At 40.3% G+C, this 23,713-nt stretch overlaps 1 protein-coding gene across 3 annotated transcripts in view; it reads right to left on the bottom strand.

Moving 5' to 3' along the window:
* Positions 1-23,713, bottom strand: part of FBXW4 (F-box and WD repeat domain containing 4) — a 148,613-nt gene that overhangs the window by 73,043 nt on the left and 51,857 nt on the right. For all 3 annotated transcript variants that reach the window (XR_012851004.1, XM_075841030.1, XM_075841029.1), the window contains 2 exons: positions 16,708-16,840; positions 12,492-12,586 (listed from right to left, as the gene is read on the bottom strand). Coding sequence is in view for 2 of the 3 variants with exons in the window: in XM_075841030.1 (XP_075697145.1) it covers positions 12,492-12,586; positions 16,708-16,840 (228 nt within the window). In the remaining variant the exon portion in view is untranslated. The remainder of the gene's footprint in view (positions 1-12,491; positions 12,587-16,707; positions 16,841-23,713) is intronic.

Below are 23,713 nucleotides of genomic sequence, written 5' to 3'. Positions count from 1 at the left end.
CGGTTTTCAAGGTAAAACTACCCCTGATTTCAAGGTGTTTTGAGAGGCTAAAAAGGAAGGGTTTTTGTTTTTTTTTAATTTTTCATAGTGTCAATAGAAAATCGGCTCCAAAAACGCCTCAAGAAGTGACATGCTACTTCTTTCTATGTGGTTTCTTTTTACAAGGCTTTCTTTTTTTTTTCTCCATTCAGCAGAGTAAAAATACACTCATGCGAACAACACAGTGTGTATTTCACATTGAATTTAATGGGAAGCCGTGTGTAGGCAATTTACTAGTGTTTTTCCAGGCGTATTTCAAGGCATTTAAGTTTAGAAAAACGCCAGAAAAAACTACGAGTGAACATACCCTTACTGCAACGCAGATCGGTTTAAGACTGGCCTATGAAATGCTAGTCTTAGTACACAAAGCGTAAAGATTAATTTTCTATAAAACACAGCCATTTCCCAATGAAAACATAAACCGCTACATAAGGATATTAAGCCTATACATTTACTAGAATCATGTAGAACATAAATGTTCTACATCTGAAGCGCTGTTTACCATCACGCTCCTCTATTCCGTATTGCATAACCAGTTATATCCACAACACTGTCTTCACATTCAAGATCAAATTAAATACGGGTGGGGGTATGGGTTGGGGTAGGCAGTCACATGTAAGTGGTGTTATTGTAGAAAAGGCTTGAAGCAGCTCCGTGGTGAACCTGTTGGCAGCATATGATGGGACTGCTGGGTGCTAAAGTGCAAAGTCTCCAGAGTTTAAGCAATGGAAGTAGGAACAGGACAAGCTCTGCTGGTGCCCAAGGCAGGAGTTCCAGGTATTGGTTCTCACAGTTTGGTGTGGAAGAACTTGGCCTTGTGCTCAATCCAATTAGACTCATTTTGGATAAATTGGAATGGCGAGTGCAAGACCTCATTGGCTGAATGGCCACAAAGTCTCAGCAGCTATATTGAACAACGTAGCACAAAACCTTCCTAGAAAAGTAGAGTCTGTTAGGCCAACAAAGGGTAATGTTTAAAGTGCACATATCCAGAATCAGCAGTATTCCCAGAATCAACATTTATCATCTATCCACAGGATAGGTGATAAATGTCCGATCGATGAGACTCCCACCGATCACTAGAATTGTGGTCACAACCGCCCCCCCCACCCCTTGGTTGCTTCTCACCGCACCCTTAAGAGGAGCTTGAATAGAGCAGAGGACAGGCATGCTACCCACCACTTCATTCAATATCTATGGGGCTGACAGAAACAACTGAGTGCTGTACTTCATTAGTCCCATAGGCTTGAATAGAGCGGCAGCTCATACTCGTCCTCCGCTCCATTCAAAAAGTGTTCCTCACTGCAGTCCTGAAGTGAGGAGAAACGGGGAGCTCAGAACCCCCCGTGCTAGTGATTGGTGGGGTCCCAGAGGTGGGGCCCCCAGCGGTCAGACAATTAGCACTTATCCTGTGGATTAATACCCCTTTAAATAATAAATAGTATGTTTCCACTAAGTTTGGACACTATAATTCTGACAAACTCTTGTACGTCAATTAGATGACACAATGAATTATAAAACAATCCTTTATTCCTAGAGCGGTGTAAATTTCCAAGCAGCGGTTTAGTGGAGAGAAGCTTAGCTACCAGATTTTATCTTGTTACATTACTATAATTTATTTTGCTATTAAGGATTGGAACTACAAGGTAGACATTGAAATAACTCAGCAACATATTACAGATAGAAGTATCATAATGGTACTAAATGGAGAGGGAAATGTTACAAAATCATTACATGTATTTTAAATAAAGAGAAACTAATTCCTATAGAAAACTCCCACTGGCTTTTATTCGGCTTACATATAAAGCCTTGTGATCCCAAAATAAATCAACTCTCTAAGATAAAGTAACTTTATGCCAGGTCACTGCTGCCGTGCTCGGTAATTCCCACACCCCCTCATTTCTTGTTAGACATGGTGCATTTAAAAATCTGACAAACCACCTGTATAGGGCAACAGGGCACAGTATATACTGCATTAACAGCCTCTAAGACACTAAAATCTTCTATACGAACACTAATAGCATCTCAACACTGCTCCCCACCGATACTGGACCTCCCCGATTCCAAGCAAAGTTGATAATGTGACGTCCATAGTGATTTTATGTCACTGCGATGGCCAATCCCTGCCAGCCACGGTCGCATTTCATCCAATGGCCGCGGAGGTTGGTTGAAATCACTATGGATGTCATCTTGTCAGAATCAGGGTAGAGGACAAAACTATTGTGGCTAACGAATAGAAAAGTTTCACCCAGTACTTTGAATTTGCTCCAAAATTACTGGTTAATTTGCCACATTTATCAATGCTGTCCAAATAAAAAAGTGGTATTGTTGCCCATAACAACCAATCACAGATTTAACTGTAGAAATGACAGTTGAGCTCAGAATGGTGGCTTTGGCCAATAAGGCCAGCTATTCGGTTCCACAGTTTTGATAACTGTTGCCCATTATTTCTACTATTCTAGCTTTTAACAGTAACTGGTCAAGAATCTACCTTTTATAGCAATGACTTTAGAAACAATTTTGTTATTGGAAAATAATTGTTTGAATGTAAATGGCTCCAAAAACGAAACACACTTTATTCCCAACACATTGAGCCTCAGCCGCTATTTTCGTACATTTGTCGCAGATATTTAATGTTTATTCTAAATAGAAAATTTGCACAAAATGACAGTGCAATCCATGTGAATAGAGCTTTCAAACCCTAGAAATCTGAGGCAAGTCCACAGCGGATATTTTTTTTAAAATAATTTCTACAAAACAAAATTAAACACTTTTGGAATTTTTTTGCCATTTTGATTTTTAAGGCATATACACAGTAGAGTCACATTATTATGACCACCAGCGAATATCCAGAGTAACCGCCGTGTGCAGCACGGACAACAGCTAGACGGGCTGCAAGTGACTCAATAAGGTGCTGGTAGGTTGTCTCAGATATCTGGAGCCATGCTGACTGCAGTACATCCCACATTTGCTGGAGGGTGCGTGGGGGAGGATCCATAGACCAAACAACACGATCAAGGTGGCCCCACAGATGCTCAGTTGGGTTCAAGTCTGGTGAATTAGGGGGCCAGGGAAGTACTTGGAAGTCTTGGTCGTGCTCTTCCAACCACTGTCGGACATTTCTATCCGTGTAACATGTCGCATTGTCTTACTGGAAGATTCCATCTGTCTCAGGGAAGACAAACAGCATGTATGGGTGGACGTGATTTGCAACGATGGATTCATACCCAAATCGGTTCAGAGTGCCTCCCACATGGATGAGTGGCCCAGAGAATGCCATGATAAAATTCCCCAGACCATAAGGCTGCCGCCACCAGCTTCTGTTCTTCCAGCAATGGTTGCATGGTGTTTGTTCTCTGATGTTTCTTACCTGACACGCCAACATCCAACAGTTTGATGAAGCAGAAAATGTTTCTCATCGGAGAAGGGAACCCTTTGCCAATCATTGGTGGTCCAATTCCGATACTGCTGTGGAAATTAAAGTATTTTTTTCCTGACACATCTTTGTAAGCATAGGAGCAGTGACCATCCCTCTGCTTCGGAGCCCCATACGCAGTAGGGTTTACTGAACTGTTGCTTTAGACACACTTCTGGTAGCCCCCTGGTTGATTTTCACGGTGAGCTGCTACACTGTAGCGTGTCATTCGGCCCTCGTGCACCTTCGTAGCAGACGTTCACCTCTCACATAAATGGCATGTGGTGCACCGCAGTTTCCGCATCAGTTATTGCAAATGGTGGCATTTGTCCACTCACGATACACTGTCACCACAGCAGCACGCGAACAGTTCACAAACTGCGCTGTGTGAGAAATACTGCCAACCTTGACCCGAAAGCCAACAATCAATTCTTTTTTGCAACTGATCAATCGCCCCTTTTATCCATGGCAACAATGAGTGATATGTGTTCAGACAGCCTATTGCACGCCTTATATACCCACCAAGCCAGCCCACGACATCACTTCCTTTATGGGCTACCCGCTGCCAATGTCAAAAGTAGGAGGTGGTCATAATAATGTGACTCGACTATGTAGTTAGGCTCTGTTCACATCTGCATCCTGGTTTCAGTATAGAATGGAAACTATGACATTGTGCCGGATCCATTGTCGGACCCTACTGACTGATAATGGGGTCCTAATTTTTCCTGTAAAATATGACAATCTGCAACGGGGGCTCCTTCACAGATGTGAACATAGCCTTAGTGAATCCCCTCCTTGAATAGTAGATAGCGGGGGTCTGGCTGCGATTCTGCCAACTATTTTTCAGCAGAATATTTTTCAGACAGTAGCGGCATTACTTAGTAGCAGCATCAAGAGGGATAATGGGGAAGTGAAAAGACGAAGAACACCAGACCATAAATTATCCATAGATATTACATGTTTTCTGGACATTCCCAGTGCTTATAGACCTTTCAATAATCTCCATACATACATACATGCATGCATACATACATACCTTACATTATCCATAGTGAAAACCAAAACACACACTGTACCAAACAATATAGTCATTCTTATGTATCTGCAAGGTCACTAGGTTTTAGCTTAAAGGGGTTTTCCAGTCATAAAAAAAAAAAAATGATCGGTGGGGGGGATCCAAATCGTGGCACCCCCGCCTATCAGCTATTTTGAAGGGGCCACGGCACCCGCACGAACTCCCGGAACCCCCACCAGTCAGCCTTTTTGAAGGGGCTCTGGCGCTACAAGTGTGTCAGCGATTCATAGTACAAGAAGGTAAGGAATGAAGTGAGAGCAGCGCTCGTACAAGCGCCCCAGCCCCTTCAAAACAGCTGATCGGCGGGGGTGCCGGGAGTTGGACCACTACTGATCAGGTATTGATGGCCAATCCGGAGCACAGGCCATCAATTTTTTATGACTGGACAACCCTTTTAAAGGATGAGCAAAAATGTTATGTAAGGCCTTAAAGAGGGCACTAACCTAAACTGAACTGGAGCACAATTTACAGCTGTTGTTTTACGGTTGGTTCGTGCAAGAACTCTATGACTGTGACACGATTATATTGTCATTCCATAGCATGTGGTCAATAGAATGGAACATATCTGCGAATCTAGCCGCACTTCTTTTTAAAGAGGTTCTCAACTTTTGACAATACCGTATTGTTAGAATGGTCCCCCGACAGTAAGCTGATCTGTGGAGTCCCTGCAGTGGGGACCCCAGAGATCATCTGTAATGTGAAGGGAAACCTGTACTCAATTCCACTGCATGATCACCACAGGGGAAATTAATCAGTACACAGTTTCCATTGAAAACAAAGGGCTATCCATGTAAAACATGGACATGCCGGGTCCTCCAGAGCGGGAGACATTCTTTGTAGCCGATCTCCGCTTTGGCCTACAGATGAGGGTCTTATTTGAAAGACCCACTCTTAACTCAGAATTTCCTAATAGGGTGTTTGATATTACTGAATACACCAGCATTTTCAAAGACAATGGGGTAATTTATTTGTAAATGTAGTATACATTATCAGTAGAGATGAGCGAACTTATGAAAAGTTCGGTTCGGCTGGTTCGCCGAATTTCACGAAAAAGTTTGATTCGGACCGAACCTGTAATTTCCGTGCGCCGAGCATGGTACTGTCCAGGGTGCTGAAAGAGTTAATGGGCTGCACTAACTCTTTCAGCAACCTTGACAGTACCATGCTCGGCGCGCGGAAAATACAATTTTAATGTAATAAAAAATAAAAATAAAATACGTTCATACTTACATTCCTCCTGTCCGGCCTCCAGCGATGACGTTTCATCCATGCCGCCGCTGCAGCCAATCACAGGCTGTAGTGGCGGTCAGGCACGTCACGTGACCGCCTCTGCAGCCAATCACGGGCTGCCGCGGCCGCTGCAGCCAATCACAGGCTGCCGCGTCAGGATAGAAGGTCGGACTGGAGGAAGAAGAGGGACTCGTATGAAATGCTTTTTATTTTATTTTTAATCAGCAGCCTCTTTTCTCTATCAGTGATTGAGAGAGACAAGTGGCTGCCGATTAGTATAATATTTTTTCTGCCCGCCCGGGTTCGGTCAAAACGTGTTCGGCCGAACCCGGTGAAGTTTGGATTCGCTGCGAACCGAACTTTTCGCGATGTTCGGACCGAAACCGGGTTCGGTTGTCCCGGTTCGCTCATCTCTAATTATCAGAATTCATTTTTCTAGAGTAGTAAAGTCTACGAGTTGTAGCCCATTGAAATATACGATCTGATATGTCTTTTTGTCCAGGCGGTAGGAACTTTAAATATTTTTGAACTTCTTTATTCATCCGGACAACTTTCTCCCTTTCAGATTTTACAAGCGTCATCTTTTAAGGAAACAAATTCTGGGGTCCTGAAGTAAATTATTATCCTCGTTAAAAAACAAACTTCACGGATTTGTCAACAAGCCCTTAACTGTAGGTAAAACAGGGCAGATGAATAAAGATAGCATCCTATAATAGGACAAGGGCTATAAATCCTGCTATCTCTTGCTCTGCTTCATCACCCAACAAAAAAAAAAAAGGGGGAAAAGAAAGTAATTTTAACATCAACTCCACATTTACAATTTGGGATGCGATTGCTAAATGATCTGTTGGCAGGACACTGATCAAAGCTGAAAAAACAAAGGCACACTGCCCCGCACCACCAAGAAAAACAATATAATTCATCAGTTAAAAGACGGAAACACACGAGCGCTCACACTTACACACAAGACAGTATAGTATATACACAGTTTAAAAAAAAATTATATATATATTTATTTTTTTAAACGCCCCAACTATGTGCAACTCAAAAAAACAAAAACCCTATCACCATGTACGGCACATTCACCCAATGAAAACGCAGGGTAGATGAGGCAGTGAGCTATTATTAAGTAATTGATTTCATTGTTTCCCTAGAATTATTTTTTAAGTTGAAGTGATAACTGCGAGTGGACGACATCTAACTAGACGAATGTTAGACATACTGAATAACGTCACAAGATCCATGTGAATCTTTCTCTAATAACGAGAAGACATCTTTTTGTATGTATTTCTGATTTATGTACAGATGTTGCCATTGTATACCTTCCAACCAACTCTTGTAACTTTTTATTTTGTTATGTTGCAAAAATTAAAAATGAATAAAAAACAGTAAAATAAAAAAGCTGGTTCTGACCAATGATCTCAATGGACATTCTTGATACATTTATCGGGCTTGCTTAAAAAAAAAAAAAAAAAAAAATTGTAATTATGGCTACATATAGTTACATAGTTAGTACGGTTGAAAAAAAGACACATGTCCATCAAGTTCAACCAAGGGATGAGAAAAATTTGTTGTATTCATTGACATCAACTTACCAAGTATTTCCCATTATGTACCAAGCCAATGTCTAAATGGAATAATTTTAAAGCATGACAGCAATGATTTTCCATGAGTAAGGGCCTGTTCACATCAGCATTGGTTTCCGTTGAGGGGTTCCATCTGAGCTTTCCTCAATGGAAAGGCAAATGAAAACCATAGCTTCCATTTGAATCACCATTGATCTCAATGGTGACGGATACTTTGCTAATGGAAACCTTTCACAACGGTGACAAAAATAAACTATTAGCAAAGTATCCGTCACCATTGAGATCAATGGCGATTCAAACGGTTTTCAATGGTTTCCATTTGCCTTTCCGTTGAGGGGTTCCCCCTGACGGAAAGCTCCCACAGTACCCCTCGATGGAAACCAATGCTGATGTGAACACAGCCTAAATTGTTGTTGTAGCATCTAAATGTAACCAAAACCTTCAGGTCAACGGCTACCTTTACAAACAAATTGTCTGGTTGCTGAACAGTCTGCACTTACTTATTTTTCCTTAAAATAACATTATTCCATTTTTTGCAAGCAACAAATACCTTCTCTGCCCCATAAACCGTGGAATTTTCGAGTATCTATTATAAACTTGCAGTGATGTCTCAATTTTTGGGCTTGAAAAATGTAGAAAGAAAAAAAAGAAGAAGTTGCTGAAATTCTTGGTAAGGCACACTTCATCGGACCACCTCATAGCTGAATTTACAATCCTTCAAACCTCTGTGGGATCTTAATCAGTTATACACGGCGGTGTGGAAGGACATGGTTGTTCCTTGAGGTGTTCATTTAATCAGTGTATAAATTATTGCTCTATGGGGTATATTTCCTAAAAGCAACATGTGTTCTGCTAGGTTATCATGATGAGGCGTGAACAAATAACATTATCTGTGAAGTATTATGGATCCATATGGAGAACACACACTGTATGGAGGTTGGGGCAAGGATTCTTCAGCTGGGCTAAAATACTGCCGCAGCTACAAGTCTTCAGAAAAGCAGTCGGATCTCTAAAACTGCTCGTCCATGCTCAAAGAGTCTTGGTTATTATTTTAGGAAATGTATCTTCTTCTGATCTCTCTCCACTCTTCTGAACACCTATTTTTCCGCTCTTCTTTTCTCCGATTGTAGATCACTCTGATGTGTTGTCAAATGACAGGTTTATAGGCTGGCTGACACCTTTACTCCCAGGAATTTTAATTAACTTCTCTCATCATCAATATGTTAAAGAGTGGTTTCCATTATCTGAGGTCAGTAGTGTGTTGCAGGCCCTGCTATACCAGCCATCAAATTGAAGAATTAATGACGTGGATAATGGTCTCTAATTCAAGAAGAATTTGCATGGAGTGGAGACTGGATGGATAATTGGGGCGGAGGGAGAACCTCATGATCTCACATAAAATGGGTGACTGATTTAAATCTAGTCAATGGAGAAATGCAACCATCCTCCACCCCCCCGACAGGTCTATCATTCAGCCTTATAAAGAAAACACTGTGGGTAAATATTGTGACAGTATGAGTGTGCACGTCTACATTGAACAGCTTCAACCTGGAGCCGGGGTAAAGGTGACGCTGGTTTGACAAGGCACAAGCTCAACGGGTCATCACTTAGACCCATCATGATTCTTCGTAAAGAGAGCAAGTAAAGGGAACGTAGTCTCTACTGCACAACTAGAAGCTTTTTGTTTTAGGCATACAATGCAGTCTTGTCACCCGCAAAGAGGTACCAAGTTTAAAATACATTTTTTTTATACATATTGTGAAACTATAATAAAGGTACCACCATTCCCTGAACATTTAGGTGGAGGCCTCAACTATGAACACCCATCCTTGTAGATTTTGTAAAAAGCCAATGCAACTTGTAGTTAGGTGAGGACATTTTTGACAGGGTAAATGAGAACCACATTAAGTTGTAGAATTGGCAGCTATATTCCAAATTGCAATTAGATCACTTTTCCTTCACCAGTTATATTATCTATAGTTTTGTGACTATGCTTTAAATGCAATTTCTAATACACTTCCTTCAAGAATACACATGCATTTTACGCTACTGAATAAAAAAAAATAAAAAAAACGCAGATTACCAGTCAAATAATTTATTTCAAAAGGTTACAATTTACATAATTTATGGTTATTGTATAATGTATTATTTTATTATTTAAGTTTAAACATAAGCCAGTGAATTTCTCCAGTCACGAGACTAAATGTGCCCAAATATGCGGACTACCACAAGTGCTATAGCTCATCCAGTCCCAGAAAATATCAATATATGAGACAGAGATATCAATGAAAATTCACTACATGAGAGATATTACTACCTCATCTATTAAAGCCAAAAGAAGTTGTCATCTCACCAATAAAAAGAGTGGAGGTTATGTAGTGCTGCAACATACCCTTTAATATGTGCAAGAGTGTAACTAAACTTAAAAAAAAAAGTTTTGACATGTCAGTGACCTTTCGTAAGTTATGATCGGTGGGGGTTCGAGGACTGAGACCCACACCGGTCGCTAAAATGAAGCGGCAGAAACGCGTGGGTGAGCACTGTGCCGCTTTGTTTGTGATTGGCTTTTCTCTGAAAGTTGAGCGATCGTGTATTGACTCAGACTTTCTATTGAGCCTGTACACCGCTCCGAAGAAAGCCACCACCCAAGTGTTTCTGCTTCGTTTTAGCAACTGGTGGGGTGTCTCAGTGCTAGAGCCCCAACGATCTAAACTTCTGACATATCAAAAGTTTTTTTAAAAAGTTTAGTTACACTGTAATCATGCTACACTGGACAATGGTTTGTGGTGTGTGATGGTTTAGTAATTTTCAGGGTCCATACACCAAGTAAAAGAGAGGAAAAAAAAAAGTTTAAGTTGTTTCGTGGAGGACTTCTTGTAAGACCATGACCCTAAGGCCATGTCCAAATGTGGCGGAATTGCAGGGCAAAGCATGCACCAAAAATCTGCAACAATGTGCATAGGGCTTTCAAAACCCTGTCAACGTGTAGCGGAAAAATCAGAGCAGAATTGAGGGAATGCAGCAGATTTTCAAATTCGCAGCATGCCTATCACTTTTGCAATCCAATGGGTGAAATCAAAAATTAACGTTTGATACATGCAGATTTTGCTACAAATTCACAGCAAGACCCATGGCAGAAAAGCTCATGCATACATATTGGAATTCACAGATGTCCGATAGTCTGGAGTTTATAATGTGTTTGTAATAAACATATTGCACTGATCAGATGACAAGGGCACACTATTTTTGACTCTCTCTAGACAATGACCAAGTGACTCATGGAAGGACCCATCATGTGCACTTTTACCACGATGAAAGTAAACTCTGTATGGAAGCCTGTCCACATCATTACACGATACTTCCCTGCGCTCCAATCCTGAATTCAAAGAAGATTCACAAGCCAAAAATATATTACATTATTTCTTCTGTGACTTTGGGGAATACTAGTGAAAAAAATGAGTTTCGGAAAAGTTGGTGTGCAAGGACAGAAAATTGCTTTTCCATGAATTTTTCAATCCCATTAGTCTGGAGAAGAAATAAATCCTGAATTCCGTAAAATAACAGAGTCTGTGTAATCTGGGCTAAAAGAGGCAATATAAAAATGAAGCTGAAGACCCACAGTCTATCCAACTTCTATTACAGATTAAAACTTGATCTATCATTTAATAACTTGACAAAACACAGGCCTTCGTGTAATTCAGTGCTGTGGCCCATTACTACATAACAAAACCCTATGTACCTGAAGGAGGGCTCTAAGGATTCTTCTACTATTGTAAATATATACCGTCTAGCACATTTGCCTCCATTTATCTATTTTCCTAGTATGCTGAAGACCCAAAAGAGAAAACTTCATAGGTTTGATTTGCAATCCATAAATTTACGATAAATGTAGGCTCACCTTTGGTAACCCAGACAGGATGGAATTTTTTTTTGTTTTTTGCTGCAGCGGTTGGTCTAGATTTTTAAGGCATCATTTTACATGAATTTTTTGTAATGGCAGAATGCATAAAAAAATAAATAAATCTGCCATTGTTTTTTTTATAAACTCTCTTTTTTACTAGTTCACCAACAATAATCCATTACAGGGATACCAAATATGTAGAATTTTTTTTGTGTGATATCTTTTCAATAAAAAATATTTAAACAAAATGTCTTTATTATAGAATTGTTGTTATTTTTTTTCATTTACGTTAACTTTAATTGTATTGTGACATGCAGGATCCACCTGTAATCGATCAAATCTAAGTTATGAACTTAGATGTGATCGATAGCAGCTCGATCCTGCGTGTTAAGAGACATGCAGGACCCTGCTGTCACTGAACCCGTCAGACCCACAAACCTGACAGATCGATGTTTCAGCACTAGATGCAACTGCTCTGTATATAGAACACAAAGTGGCCGTATCTCAAAAAGTAAAAATAATTTTTAACAAAAAGTATTTAGAAAGTTGAACAAATCACACTGATCATGTCAGGGATCATTACCATGTATATTGTTTGCAAAAATATTATCCTTACACATATATATATCAGTGTATTTCACAAAGAGATTGGATCTATGGAACACGAAGGAGTCTGCATGACGGACACGCCTATGGAAGACACCGCCCCTGGAATGCAAGAGGAGTGTACAGAAGAACTTACAGTTGAGAAGCCAATGGGGCTTAAGCACGTCCCACCTTCCTACAGAGAAGGTTTCTTTGTTCAATAAAAAAGTTCAGTTCACTTCCTATCTCACTGAGGTAGGATCTATACCAACTTGTCTCGTGGTACATTTTCTACAGGCATGCCCTCAGTTTCCAATTTACAGAGGTGGTTATTCGGTGTGAAATAACAGGGAGAAGGAAGCTACCCTGACAATCAATATATATATATATTTTTTTAAAGTGTACATAGTCTTTAATAGTTTTGCAGAACAGGAGTAAAAAAAAAAAAAAGTTACATTTGTGTGCAGGCCTGGATCTGCATTATTGGATTACTAAAAATAGCTAAAGAGAGCATTAACAGCAATAATTAATTCTCCTGACAGCTCTAACTACTATGACTAAATGTAGACAACATAATACATTACATATTTTCAACGTATAACACACAAATGTACGAAAGGTAAAAGGTTAATAAGAGACAAGCACTTAAACACTTGTTACCTTAAAAGAGGGCTTAGGGCAACCGACCACACTCTGTCTTCTGTCTGAATGGTGTGCAGCCATCGTCCGTCTGCGGTGGATGAAAGAGACCACACCTGCAAAGTTCGCAAGAAAATAGAAAAATTAAAAGCTTGATACGGAATCACATTGTAATTTATGTTGGTCATGGTTTATAAAAAGGGAGGAACAAAATATATTCTATAAACCACTGTAAACAATTCATTATCGCAAATTTCCTAATATAATAAATACTATACAATTTTTTACCCTTTTCAAAAAAATTGAGATACGTGAGAAGCCATCATGCCGCTGTCAGAAGAATACAGATTTCATGTACGGAACCTCCATTTTTCTATTGGAGTGGGCAGGGGGGCTGTTGGATTGTGCGGCGCTGGCATCGGTCCTTCATGACCAAATCCCTCCGGTTAGTAAATCTGATAGATTTATATTTAAAAAACAAAAACACCTGTGGACCGTGCATTCTCCCAACACTAAAGATTGCTTCAAGGTTTATAGGTGTAAGGCGTATAACAACCTCTTACAAACAGTGTCCATTTTATCGACAAACAGCGCACAACAGTGGTTCAACCACCTTGTTATTTCATTGTACCGATTAAAGGGGCTGAAATCAAGTTTTCACAACTTAAAATTTACAGTCCATATAGGCCACGTTCAGACATGATAGAATTGGTGCGGATTTGCAGTTTGGATTCCACACCACTTCGCTGCAGCAATGTACAATAAATATTGCTGATTTTCACTGTTTCAATGCATAAAATCCGCTGCGAATATGCAGTACAATCCATGCAGTGGAATAAATCTGCCACATCTGGACTTGGCCTTCGGGATCAGTAGAATTTTTTTTTAGATCTAAAACTGTACTATTGTACCAGTACCAAAGCATTGTTATGTTACTCAGCCTTACACTTCTACACCACACAGTTTACAGTTTGTTATTTACCATCTTGACAAGTATATTCCTATTCTTCATTGAAACATAAGACGACTAACACAATGTACTCCTGTATATTGTATTCTCCGGACTACAGACTCACTCTTTAAACTGATAAAATGACGGTAACATGTTCCTGCATCCAACAGTAAAAAGCAGATGGCAGGCTTTTTTTGTTCTTTTATCTAAACTTGAGTTAGTCTTATCATTTGGTATAAGTCCTTTAGCCTAAAAAAATTTGATATAGATTTATAAAAGTCAGACTGCTAGCTACATAGAATTGAAAATACTAAATGCTTTTTAGACCATGGCTGGAGATGATTTCCCCCGTAGATTCCCTCTGATGAATGTTTGTGTTTTTCCTTTTTTAATGCACAAAAGATCCCCAAATCTTCAGAATTCTTTTTGCTCACGTGTTTGTTGACCACAAAGGGAATTGTGTTTTATTCATGTCAACAGGAATTTACTATCGCACCAAGAGTAACCAAACGAAGATGGCAGGCTTAACTAGCCTAAGCTTCCCTATCTTCAACAGGTTAAAAATATTGCTGGGAGCCGCCTATCTCAGGACTATCAGTGAGGAATGTACATTAGCAGCTTCTCCGGGCTTAACAGTAATCAACACTCCAGCGAGTCCTCCGTCCCAGCCACACTTTCTGCATTTAGAGCTCCCATTAACTTGTGACTTCACTCTTGAAACCGAAGTTTTGCTTCATGTATAAATGAATAGGGTAGAAATATATGGCATGGTCACATTTACCCACATGTACCACAATAGGTTTAGGATTATACATACAAGGACTGCTTAAATGAATACATAGCAAAACAATGTAGATTTATTGCAGCTTATGACAGCCAAAACAATAATTTTGACCTATACAACAAGAATGAAACAAGTAACCATACGCAGACGCAACACTTAATCTCAAACAAAATAAAGCAACTTTGCAAATAGCCTTGATTAAAATTCTCCAACAGGTTTAGGTCTACAGTATCCATGCAGACCTATGCATCTCCATGGTTACAGACTACAAACCAACCCTGTGTAGTCTGAGCCTGCAGTTATACATCATTCTATCTGTCCACTGCATCTTGGTAACCTACCAATTGTATAGGTTAGGAAGTGGGGAAGGGAAAATTACTGAAGGATCAGGCTACACAGGGTTTGTTTGCCGTCTGTAACGATGGAGACGCAAGGGTCTGTATAAGAGCCGTTGAGACAAAACGGTAGGAGATTATATATATTTTTATATATATTTTTTTAAATAAAGACTAATTTGCAAAGTTATATAATTTTTTATTTTACACGTATAAAGAAAATGTTGCAAGTGTGTGTGTGTGTGTGTGTGTGTGTGTGTGTGTGTGTGTGTGTGTTCGTGTTCGTGTTCCTATGGGGACCGATTTACCCAAGAGAGTAGTTTCTGTTCATCATTTTGCTTACCTGACAAGCAGACATTTCATGCCGCAGAGACAAGCAGAGGAAGTGTCTGCTCAGGATCGAACATACAATTTAAGGGCAATCAACTTTCTTCCTAGGCAGTTTCTATACAGTGTACTATGTAATGTATGGTAAAGAAAACCAGACCGGATACTTTTCCTTGACCCTAATTTTCAGGACCAAGTTTTTCTAAGTTTGGACAAGTCTTCTGCACAGGTTAAGAAAAATAAACTCCCCAATAGTTAACGGCTCTACTTTTCCCTTGCACCAGTATTGATTAATCTTCTCCAATGTGTTTTTAACATAAACAGCTGTAAAATTTTAGGCTATAAACTAAAATAATAGTATAAAAACTTGTAAAGCAAAAATCAAAAGTTCTGAATGCAGAATAGTTTTAATAGGCTCAGTCTTCAGAAATGGACTCGCTCATTAACCCTTTCAAGGTGCCTGTTTAGATCAAACAGTACAAATTCCCACATGAGTAACAGTAGTACAACCAGCTGGAAACAAGATTGCTGCATGACATTGCTCTGGAGAAACCAGTTTGAGTGTTTTAGCTGCAATGTCAAGCGTATTCCCAGCAGACACCGCCTGGAAGTGTTTTATAGAGTTCTATAGCTCGTGGAGGGAGGAGGGAAAATATAATATCTGTCCGAAACTAGTGTCTGTTGTAACAATGCAGGACATCTCATCTTCAGACTGCCTTTTGCCTATTCTTTAATCCGGCATCTGGCGGTCTGTAAGTGTTTAAAAGTCTGGCCCAGAACATCCATAGAACTTCTAGAATGTCACAAGGATGGAGGCAGAAGACTTAGTGGCGATAAATAATTCTAGTCAACCATTTGAAAGTTAAGAGGACCAGTAACCTCTTCTGACATAGTATATTACTGTATAGTAAATAATTGTGTTCCCCATACAATAACAATTCTGGAGGATCTTATTAGACCTCAAAATGGTGAGTTCCTCTGTTATATCTCCTGGAAGTAAATCTGCAAAAGGAAGTTATCAAATAGGTTGCCCACCGACACACTCAGACACTGTCCAATCAGTGCTGACAGTGTCAAAGAGTATAGGGACACGCCCTATTGACAACGGTAACACCCATATGTCAGTTTATTCATACTTTTCCAGTGGGAATAAGAGGATTGGTACAACCCACGTTCGATAAGCAATCATTAAATAAACCTTCTGTTATGTATAATATAATAAATAGATATCTGTTAGGTTATACTTTAGGTATACCAGAATATGCACTTTCACAGTACAGCCTTGGCGTCTTTTATGAAGGACTTAAGCGGGTTGTAGAAGGTAAACCCCAGTGATCGCTCCACCAGGGTTTACAGTGACTTAACAACAAATGCTGTATCCTGTATGATCACTAGGATGTAGAAGCATGCCCAAATGCAGGCATACCTTTTACTTGCAACGTATATGTAAACCCTTGAGCAGGCAGTAGTCTTATATGTGCGTTCGTGTTAATTAAAAGACAAATGTAAGCCACTCATTCTATGCGCATAAATCCGGTTTAGTATTTTTGCTCGCTTGAAATTCTTGCTTTTGACAGCAAGGGGTTAAACATGCCACAGTATCGAGCCACCCTTATAAATAGTGTTCAATCTCCATGAAATATACTAGAGGAATGACAATGAGAATTGTAGTGTGGCACGCGTCCAACTCTCCACTACACATACCTTTTTAGCTAATCAACTTCCAGCATGAGTGTGAGTAATGCGCTTTACTGCAGTACTCAATCTCTGTTGTTCACAGTCCATCTGGGAGTCAGCGGTCAAATGGAATGATTGATTGACAGCTTCAAGAGGACTTACCCTCGCAGTCCTGTCCCTGGAGCCGCTGACTATAATTCCTCCATGACAATCCACGCAGTTCACATCCTGCTCGTGTGCAGTGAACTGGATGCTGGCAGTGCTGTGAAGATTATGAAGGGCGATCTTTCCATCCCTGCAGTAAGATCGAAGTCAGAGATTCATTAACTGAATCAAAGGAGAGAATGGTCTTGTGATATTATAAAAAGACTGCAGATATACCCTTTGTTCTGCTTGCAAGTGACTTTAAAAGAACATTGAAAACAATACATTTAAAATTACAGCAAAAAATAAATCCAGACTGCAGAAACTAGGGGTCATAAATTATAACAAGGACAAAAAAAATATTCTAAATGTAATTTTTGTTTTTATGTTTTACATATAAAGATTCTAACTAGGAAATAATAGTGCGTTTGTCCCTCTCTATAAAGCTGGCCATAGACCCAAGATCATTGTTGGAAAAAACAGGAGTGCAATTAATGGTTGACAATTGGAAAAAACAGTCGGTCAGATTCTATTGTCTAATCAAATGACTAGGTAGGAAATTGTTCTGCAGCGTTGATCAGCAGGCAGTCGGTCGTAATATAAAGTTTATGTCACATGTGACCGATCAGAAGTTATGGATGAACACCATGGGTTTTTAATTTTTGCATTGGTTGACCTTTGTTCATTATCATATATATGCTACCAACCATAAATACTGACAGCCAGTTTCTATATCTTTTACCTATGAAAAATAAAACTACTTTAAAATAGTCTTTATTAAAAATACCTGCAGTTTTGGGTCTACAGCAACTAAGCAGATCTATGCATCTCCATGGTAACAGACAACAAACCCTGTGTAATCTGATCCTGGAGTCACTTCATTCCATCTGACCCATTCTTTGTCCCCTCATACATTTGGTAGATTAGCATGAAGCAGGGAACACATAGAAGAGAGTATGACTGCAGGACCAGACTACACAGGGATCATTTGTTGTCGGTAAGGCTGGGTTTACACGACCTATTTTCAGACGTAAACGAGGCGTATTATGCCTCGTTTTACGTCTGAAAATAGGGCTACAATACGTCGGCAAACATCTGCCCATTCATTTGAATGGGTTTGCCGACGTACTGTGCAGACGACCTGTTATTTACGCGTCGTCGTTTGACAGCTGTCAAACGACGACGCGTAAAAATACAGCCTCGTCAAAAGAAGTGCAGGACACTTCTTTGGACGTTTTTGGAGCGGTTTTCTCATAGACTCCAATGAAAACAGCTCCAAAAACGGATGTAAAAAACGCCGCGAAAACGGCGCGAAAAACGCCGCGAAAAATGCGAGTTGGTCAAAAAACGTCTGAAAAGCAGGGTCTGTTTTCCCTTGAAAACAGCTCTGGATTTTCAGACGTTTTTGGTCACTACGTGTGCACATACCCTAACCATAAAAACGCTAGACACAAAACTGTTTTATTCGTAAAGCCGTTTCATTGTCCATTTTAGAAGCATTGGAGCAAATAAAAAACTGACGCAAAGGTGTACATAGCATGTAACCTGGGGGAGCAAATAAATTAAACAGGTTTCATTTTCCTGACTCTCTTTATGGTTTCCCAAGCCGAGCACGCATGTAACTTGGGATCAGCGATAATGGCCGATAAAGCTAAATGTTGCTAGCAGTTCTCTCATGTGTTACCTCACACAGCAAATTTGCCATACATTCTGGGAAAAATAAACCATAAAATAAAAATCAGGCTACCGGTAAAGCCCTGCTGCAAAATTTTGCAACACTTTGGCTCAAGCCTCATGCCAACATGCGATAACTACTAAATAAAATGCTTCACAGCGTTGAGCTATAATAGTAAACACTTAACCTGGGTGAAAGCAACAAAAATGGAAACGGGCAACAGCAATGCATAGAGCACCCTGGTAGGGATGCACGGTGCATCGAAACTTCGATACTGTTTCGATACTGTGCATCCCTAAACGGTTCGATACCGCTATTTCCTGTATTTCGATACTGAGCTGCGCAGCCGCACAGCTCAATATAGTAATACATGAATGTATGGGAGCGCGGCTGCGGCTGTGTAATTCAGCCACAGCCCCGCACCTGAGTCATAAGTTCGCGGGGTCAGGATGATGCAATGCGGCCAGCGCTGCACTAATGAGCAGCGGCACTGAAGACAGAGCATGGCGGGCGCACTGCAAAACACCCCCATGTTCTGTCTCCAGTGCCTGAACTGCCGCTCATTAGTGCAGCGCCGGCCGCATTACCTCATGCTGACCGCGCGCGCACTTCCTGTCAGGAGCGGGGCAATGGCTGTATTACACAGCCGCAGCCCCGCTCTATAACGGCGGAGATCAGAGAAACCTCTCATCTCCGCCGCTATTCCCCTGAATGCTGCGATCACAGCTGATTGCAGCATTCAGGGGAAAGTGAGAAGGGGGGATGCCCCTGGATCGCGTCACAGGGAATTCCTGTGACGCGATCGAGGGCCATACCATATATGGACAGACAGCCCAGGGTCTATTGACGGACCCCAGGGCTGTCTTACCATATTTCATGTTGTTAGGACATACCCAAGTATATCCTAACAACAGCCTGTGTGCTATCTGTCCACAGGTTAATGTACTGGCACATATCTGATATATGTCAGTACATTAAAGTTTAAAAATAAAAGTAAAAACAAAGTATTGTTAAATTTAAAAAAAAATACACAGTCACCTTTTTTACAATAAACATTAAAATAAGTCTCAATACATAAAATATACACATTCAGTAATGGCGCGCACAACAATTTTTTTGCATCATTTATGATTTGTACGCTGTAAAAAAATGAAACACGGCTTTCTATCACTTATTAATGTGAGGCGCGAGGTGCGATGAATTTAACCTCCATGTGCCTCACATTAATAGCAATTAACCCCATCATGTACCTCGCACATTAACCCATTATGACTGAGAAACATGATGGGATTAATTACTATTAACGTGAGGCGCGTTCAAAATTCATCACACGTCTCGCCTCACATCAGAAAACTGAAGATTTTTTTTTTTATTACTGTTGGCAAAAGTATCGAAATTGGTATCGAAATCGCAATACTAAACGAAGTATCGGTATCGAAGTCCAAATTCTGGTATCGTGACATCCCTACACCCTGGTCTGTTTGTTCTAATGACAGGTGTGGGTTCCTAGTAGTCGTACTTTCGCCAATCATACATTGATGGCATATCCCAGGAATAGGTCATCAATGGGAAAAGACAACCCCTCTAATAATATTAATATTTTTTATAACACCAACATATTCTGCAGCACTTTATAATTCAGAGGGAACATGTACGGATAACATTAGACATTACATAGTGAGAAAACGAATGAACAATTCAAACAAGAGGGGTGAGGACCCTGCTCGCAAGAACTTACAATCTATGGGGAAATAAGGGAGACAAAGTAAAAAGTGCTTGTTAAGTACAATGGTCCAGCCATCTTTTATACATACGAGGTAGTACATATAAAGCCGCATGAGCCGGTCACCAGCCAGTATCTGTGTATAACAGACATGAAGTGCATTAGGGTGCAAGGCGTGTGGAGGATACTGCTAATTGAGGGGGTCAGGTCCCCATGACTAATGTAAAAGGGGGGGGGGGCGTAAAACTGTGGATGTTTGGAATGCGCTACCCTAGACAATCAGATTAATTTCTGAGGACGGGTGCAGCACGAGAAAAATCTTGGAGACAGGAGTGGTAGGTTCAGATTATGGAGAATATTAGTCTCAGGTCGTTGGCAGAACGTAGAGGGCAGGTAGGGCGGTAGACGGAGATGAGGGAGGAGATGTAAGCAGGTGCAGCACCATGGAGAGCTTTGGGAGTGAGAGTTTGAAGTGTGAATTGTATTCTAAAGTGAAAGTTCAACCAGTGCAGTGACTGGCACAGGGTAGAGGCGTTGGTGTAGAGGTTGGTCAGAAAGATGAGCCTGGCTGCTGTATTCAGGATAGATTGAAGAGGGGAGAGTTTACTGTGGAGAAGACCGATTAGTAATGAGTTACAGAAGTAAAGACTTGAATAAATCAGAGCAACAATAGCTTTGACTGTTTCCACATTAAGATTAGGCTCACATATGCCATATAGATTAAGGTATATTTACAAATGAACACTCTAGGAGCGAAGGAAGGACCAACTCCATATCAATGTCCACAGTTCTGGATGTAATGTTCATACTCAGTTGTCCACTTTGTAGTGCTTGTGCCAGGTAGCACCCTTCTGGCATCTGTGTCAAACCCAGAGTTATCTATCAGACAGAGATTGAGAAGCTTTATTCATCACTCCAAAGAAGAAGTTTCCACTGCTCCATCATCGTTGTGTGGCATTGATCATGGTGATTTCAGACTTGTATGTTGATAGCCATAGAAATCGAATTCATGAAGTTGTCAATGACCTGCTCTAGTGCGGATGTTGCTTCCAGAGCCAGTTTGGAATTGGCAGTGTTACAAACAAGGATAGATAGGCACTGCACCACTTGGTGGCCTCAATCTGTGAGCTTGTGTGGTCTACTGATCTGTTGTAGCTACTCGACTTGTCCACTTCACAACAACAGTACTCAATAGTTTACCATAGCAACTCAAGCAAAGTAGAAATGTGACAGACTGACTTGTTGGAAAGATAGCATCTTATAACAGTGCCATACTGAAAAGGGACTGAGAAGGACTCCAATGAACTACTAATATTCATTGATTGACATGAGTTGGGCTTAAAAAGGTTGTTATGGTCAAACCCATGAAATAGTCATATACAGTAGTGCATATGCTGGGTGTTAGTAGTAAGAATTTAGGTGTAAAATTCTTATTATGTGTGCCACCTTATTAAATGGTCACATCAATTATTTAATGCCCCTGTAAGAAAATGTAATTGAGGAAATATAGTCAATTTAAAAAACCCAAGGCCATATAATTTGTGCTGCTACACCGGCACTGAGCCCTGCAATCATAGTGATGAATCACGCAGCAAGAGGAGTGATAGCACAGGAAAAAGACGATTAAACGATACATTAGGGATCAAAGTAAATCTTAGTTATAAGGTTTCCAGCTATAAAATGCTGCTCAAAGTAAATATAATTGATATAATTCCTTTACATGCCCATGTCCAGGCTTACTTAAGCAAGGATTCCATAAAAAATTCCACACCAAACTTTTTTTCACATCACTTTGAGGATGCTGAATGGATGAGCAGGCTGATGTCTTAACATTTTCCTATGCAGTTGGCATTAAACAAAAAAGGTGATTCTGCAGTGCTGCATTTCCTACCTGCCTCGGCAGGCTTATCCATTGAACTCACCTTTAAGCAATGCAACAGAGCCTGCCATTGAATGAATGAGTCAGACCATTTATCTCTTTTATGAAGAGGATTATCTTCTAACACTCTTCTGCTCATACTGACATTTTAGTGTGAATCTTCAAAAAGCCATGACCTCAGCCCAGGTTTAGGCTTCAGATACTTGTACCTTTGAAGAACTACATAGTCTTATGTCTACGTGTTGGGGCAAAAGTTGTAACCTTCCATGACGAATGGGCGATACAGAGAAGATCAAAAAGTACTGAAAATGCCAAAACATAGGAATGACAAACAATAGCACATAAGCAACCTTAGCGATCCTTAGACAAAGACTTTGCATACGAGACTTGCTCCTTCCAGTCTACCCATTTGAATTTTTACCAAAGTTTATTTGCCAGGAATCAAGGGATTTTATGGTTTATAAATAATGCTCAACCCATATTCATACACCCAATTACTGCATATAGATATAGAGGGGGTCCCCCATTTGAGCCCAAACCCGATAGCCAAAGCGCAGTTGCTGCAAAAATTGTCTTTCACTCAGGAGGACTTCTGGGGTAGATTCAGAAATGTATTAAAAGTGCGTCAGAAAAAGTCATCAGAATTTCAGAGATTTGCGCCGAACGCAGCTCATTTGTAAAAGGTTTCAGACAATTTTCTAACTAGAAATGAGTCAGAAAACAACTCCACATCTGACCTTCCGTTCTTTTTTTAGACAACGCCAAACTCATCAACAGGGCCGTGTGCCGGTATTGATAAATCCCCTTTATTATGTACATGTATTAGACGGTCACTCAATGACCAAAATAAAATGCAACATTTTGCCTGCAGAAGGCCAAGGTCCAGGGAAGCCATCTCTGGAAAGGGGGTAGTTCTAGATGGACAACCCCATTAACATGAAAAAAAAAACATGCTTCAATTTCTAAAATAGTGTCTGTTACGACTCAATTCTACAGAAATAGTCAAGGATTACAACTTCAGATAGGGATAGTTTTTTCTTAACATCTTGCCCATGGACAAGAATTGCGAGGCTGCAGTCAGTCAGAGAGAGAAGATTTAGAAATGATAGCTGGTAATGGAGTTTTGGTTATGTACTTTGGGAAAATTGTATAAATTTAATATAAGGATATAGAACTGCGGATAACTTTATGCCATAGTTGATGAACCACCTTTACAACCATTTTTACAAAAAAGGAAGCAACTTTGCAAAAAGTCTTATGTTGTGTATACAGCTCCTGAGCAGATCAGACTACAAACAAACCCTGTGTAGTCTGGTTCCGCATACACGTTTCCACCTGGCCCCTACTTCTAGCTAACCTGCCAAATATATGTTTGCATACATATTTTGTTTAATATTTGTACAGAACACATTTATATACAATTTATGAGCATCTCCGCTGCGTTCTTTCACTATCTTCAGGTTAGACATTACATTCAGCAAACTTTTAGATCCACGCGGGTTACTGCACCTACAAGCTTCGAAAGGTTATGTCGGTATGCTACCACCACTAGGGGGCTTATCTCAGCCATTTATGCATTATTGCTATCCCCGGAGGGTTCCCCTCCGCCTGGGCATAGATACATGTTGAAGTGGGAGGCCTTACTGAATAAATCCATCCCGCTCTCATTGTGGCAGATTATTTGGTCGCAAGCAGCTAAAACCTCCATCTGCACTGCATATAAGGAAAACCAATATAAAATCCTTAT

This window comes from Rhinoderma darwinii, chromosome 11, assembly GCF_050947455.1.
Source record: "Rhinoderma darwinii isolate aRhiDar2 chromosome 11, aRhiDar2.hap1, whole genome shotgun sequence".
Classification (NCBI taxonomy): domain Eukaryota; kingdom Metazoa; phylum Chordata; class Amphibia; order Anura; family Rhinodermatidae; genus Rhinoderma; species Rhinoderma darwinii.
This window is presented reverse-complemented; position numbering and strand designations above follow the sequence as displayed.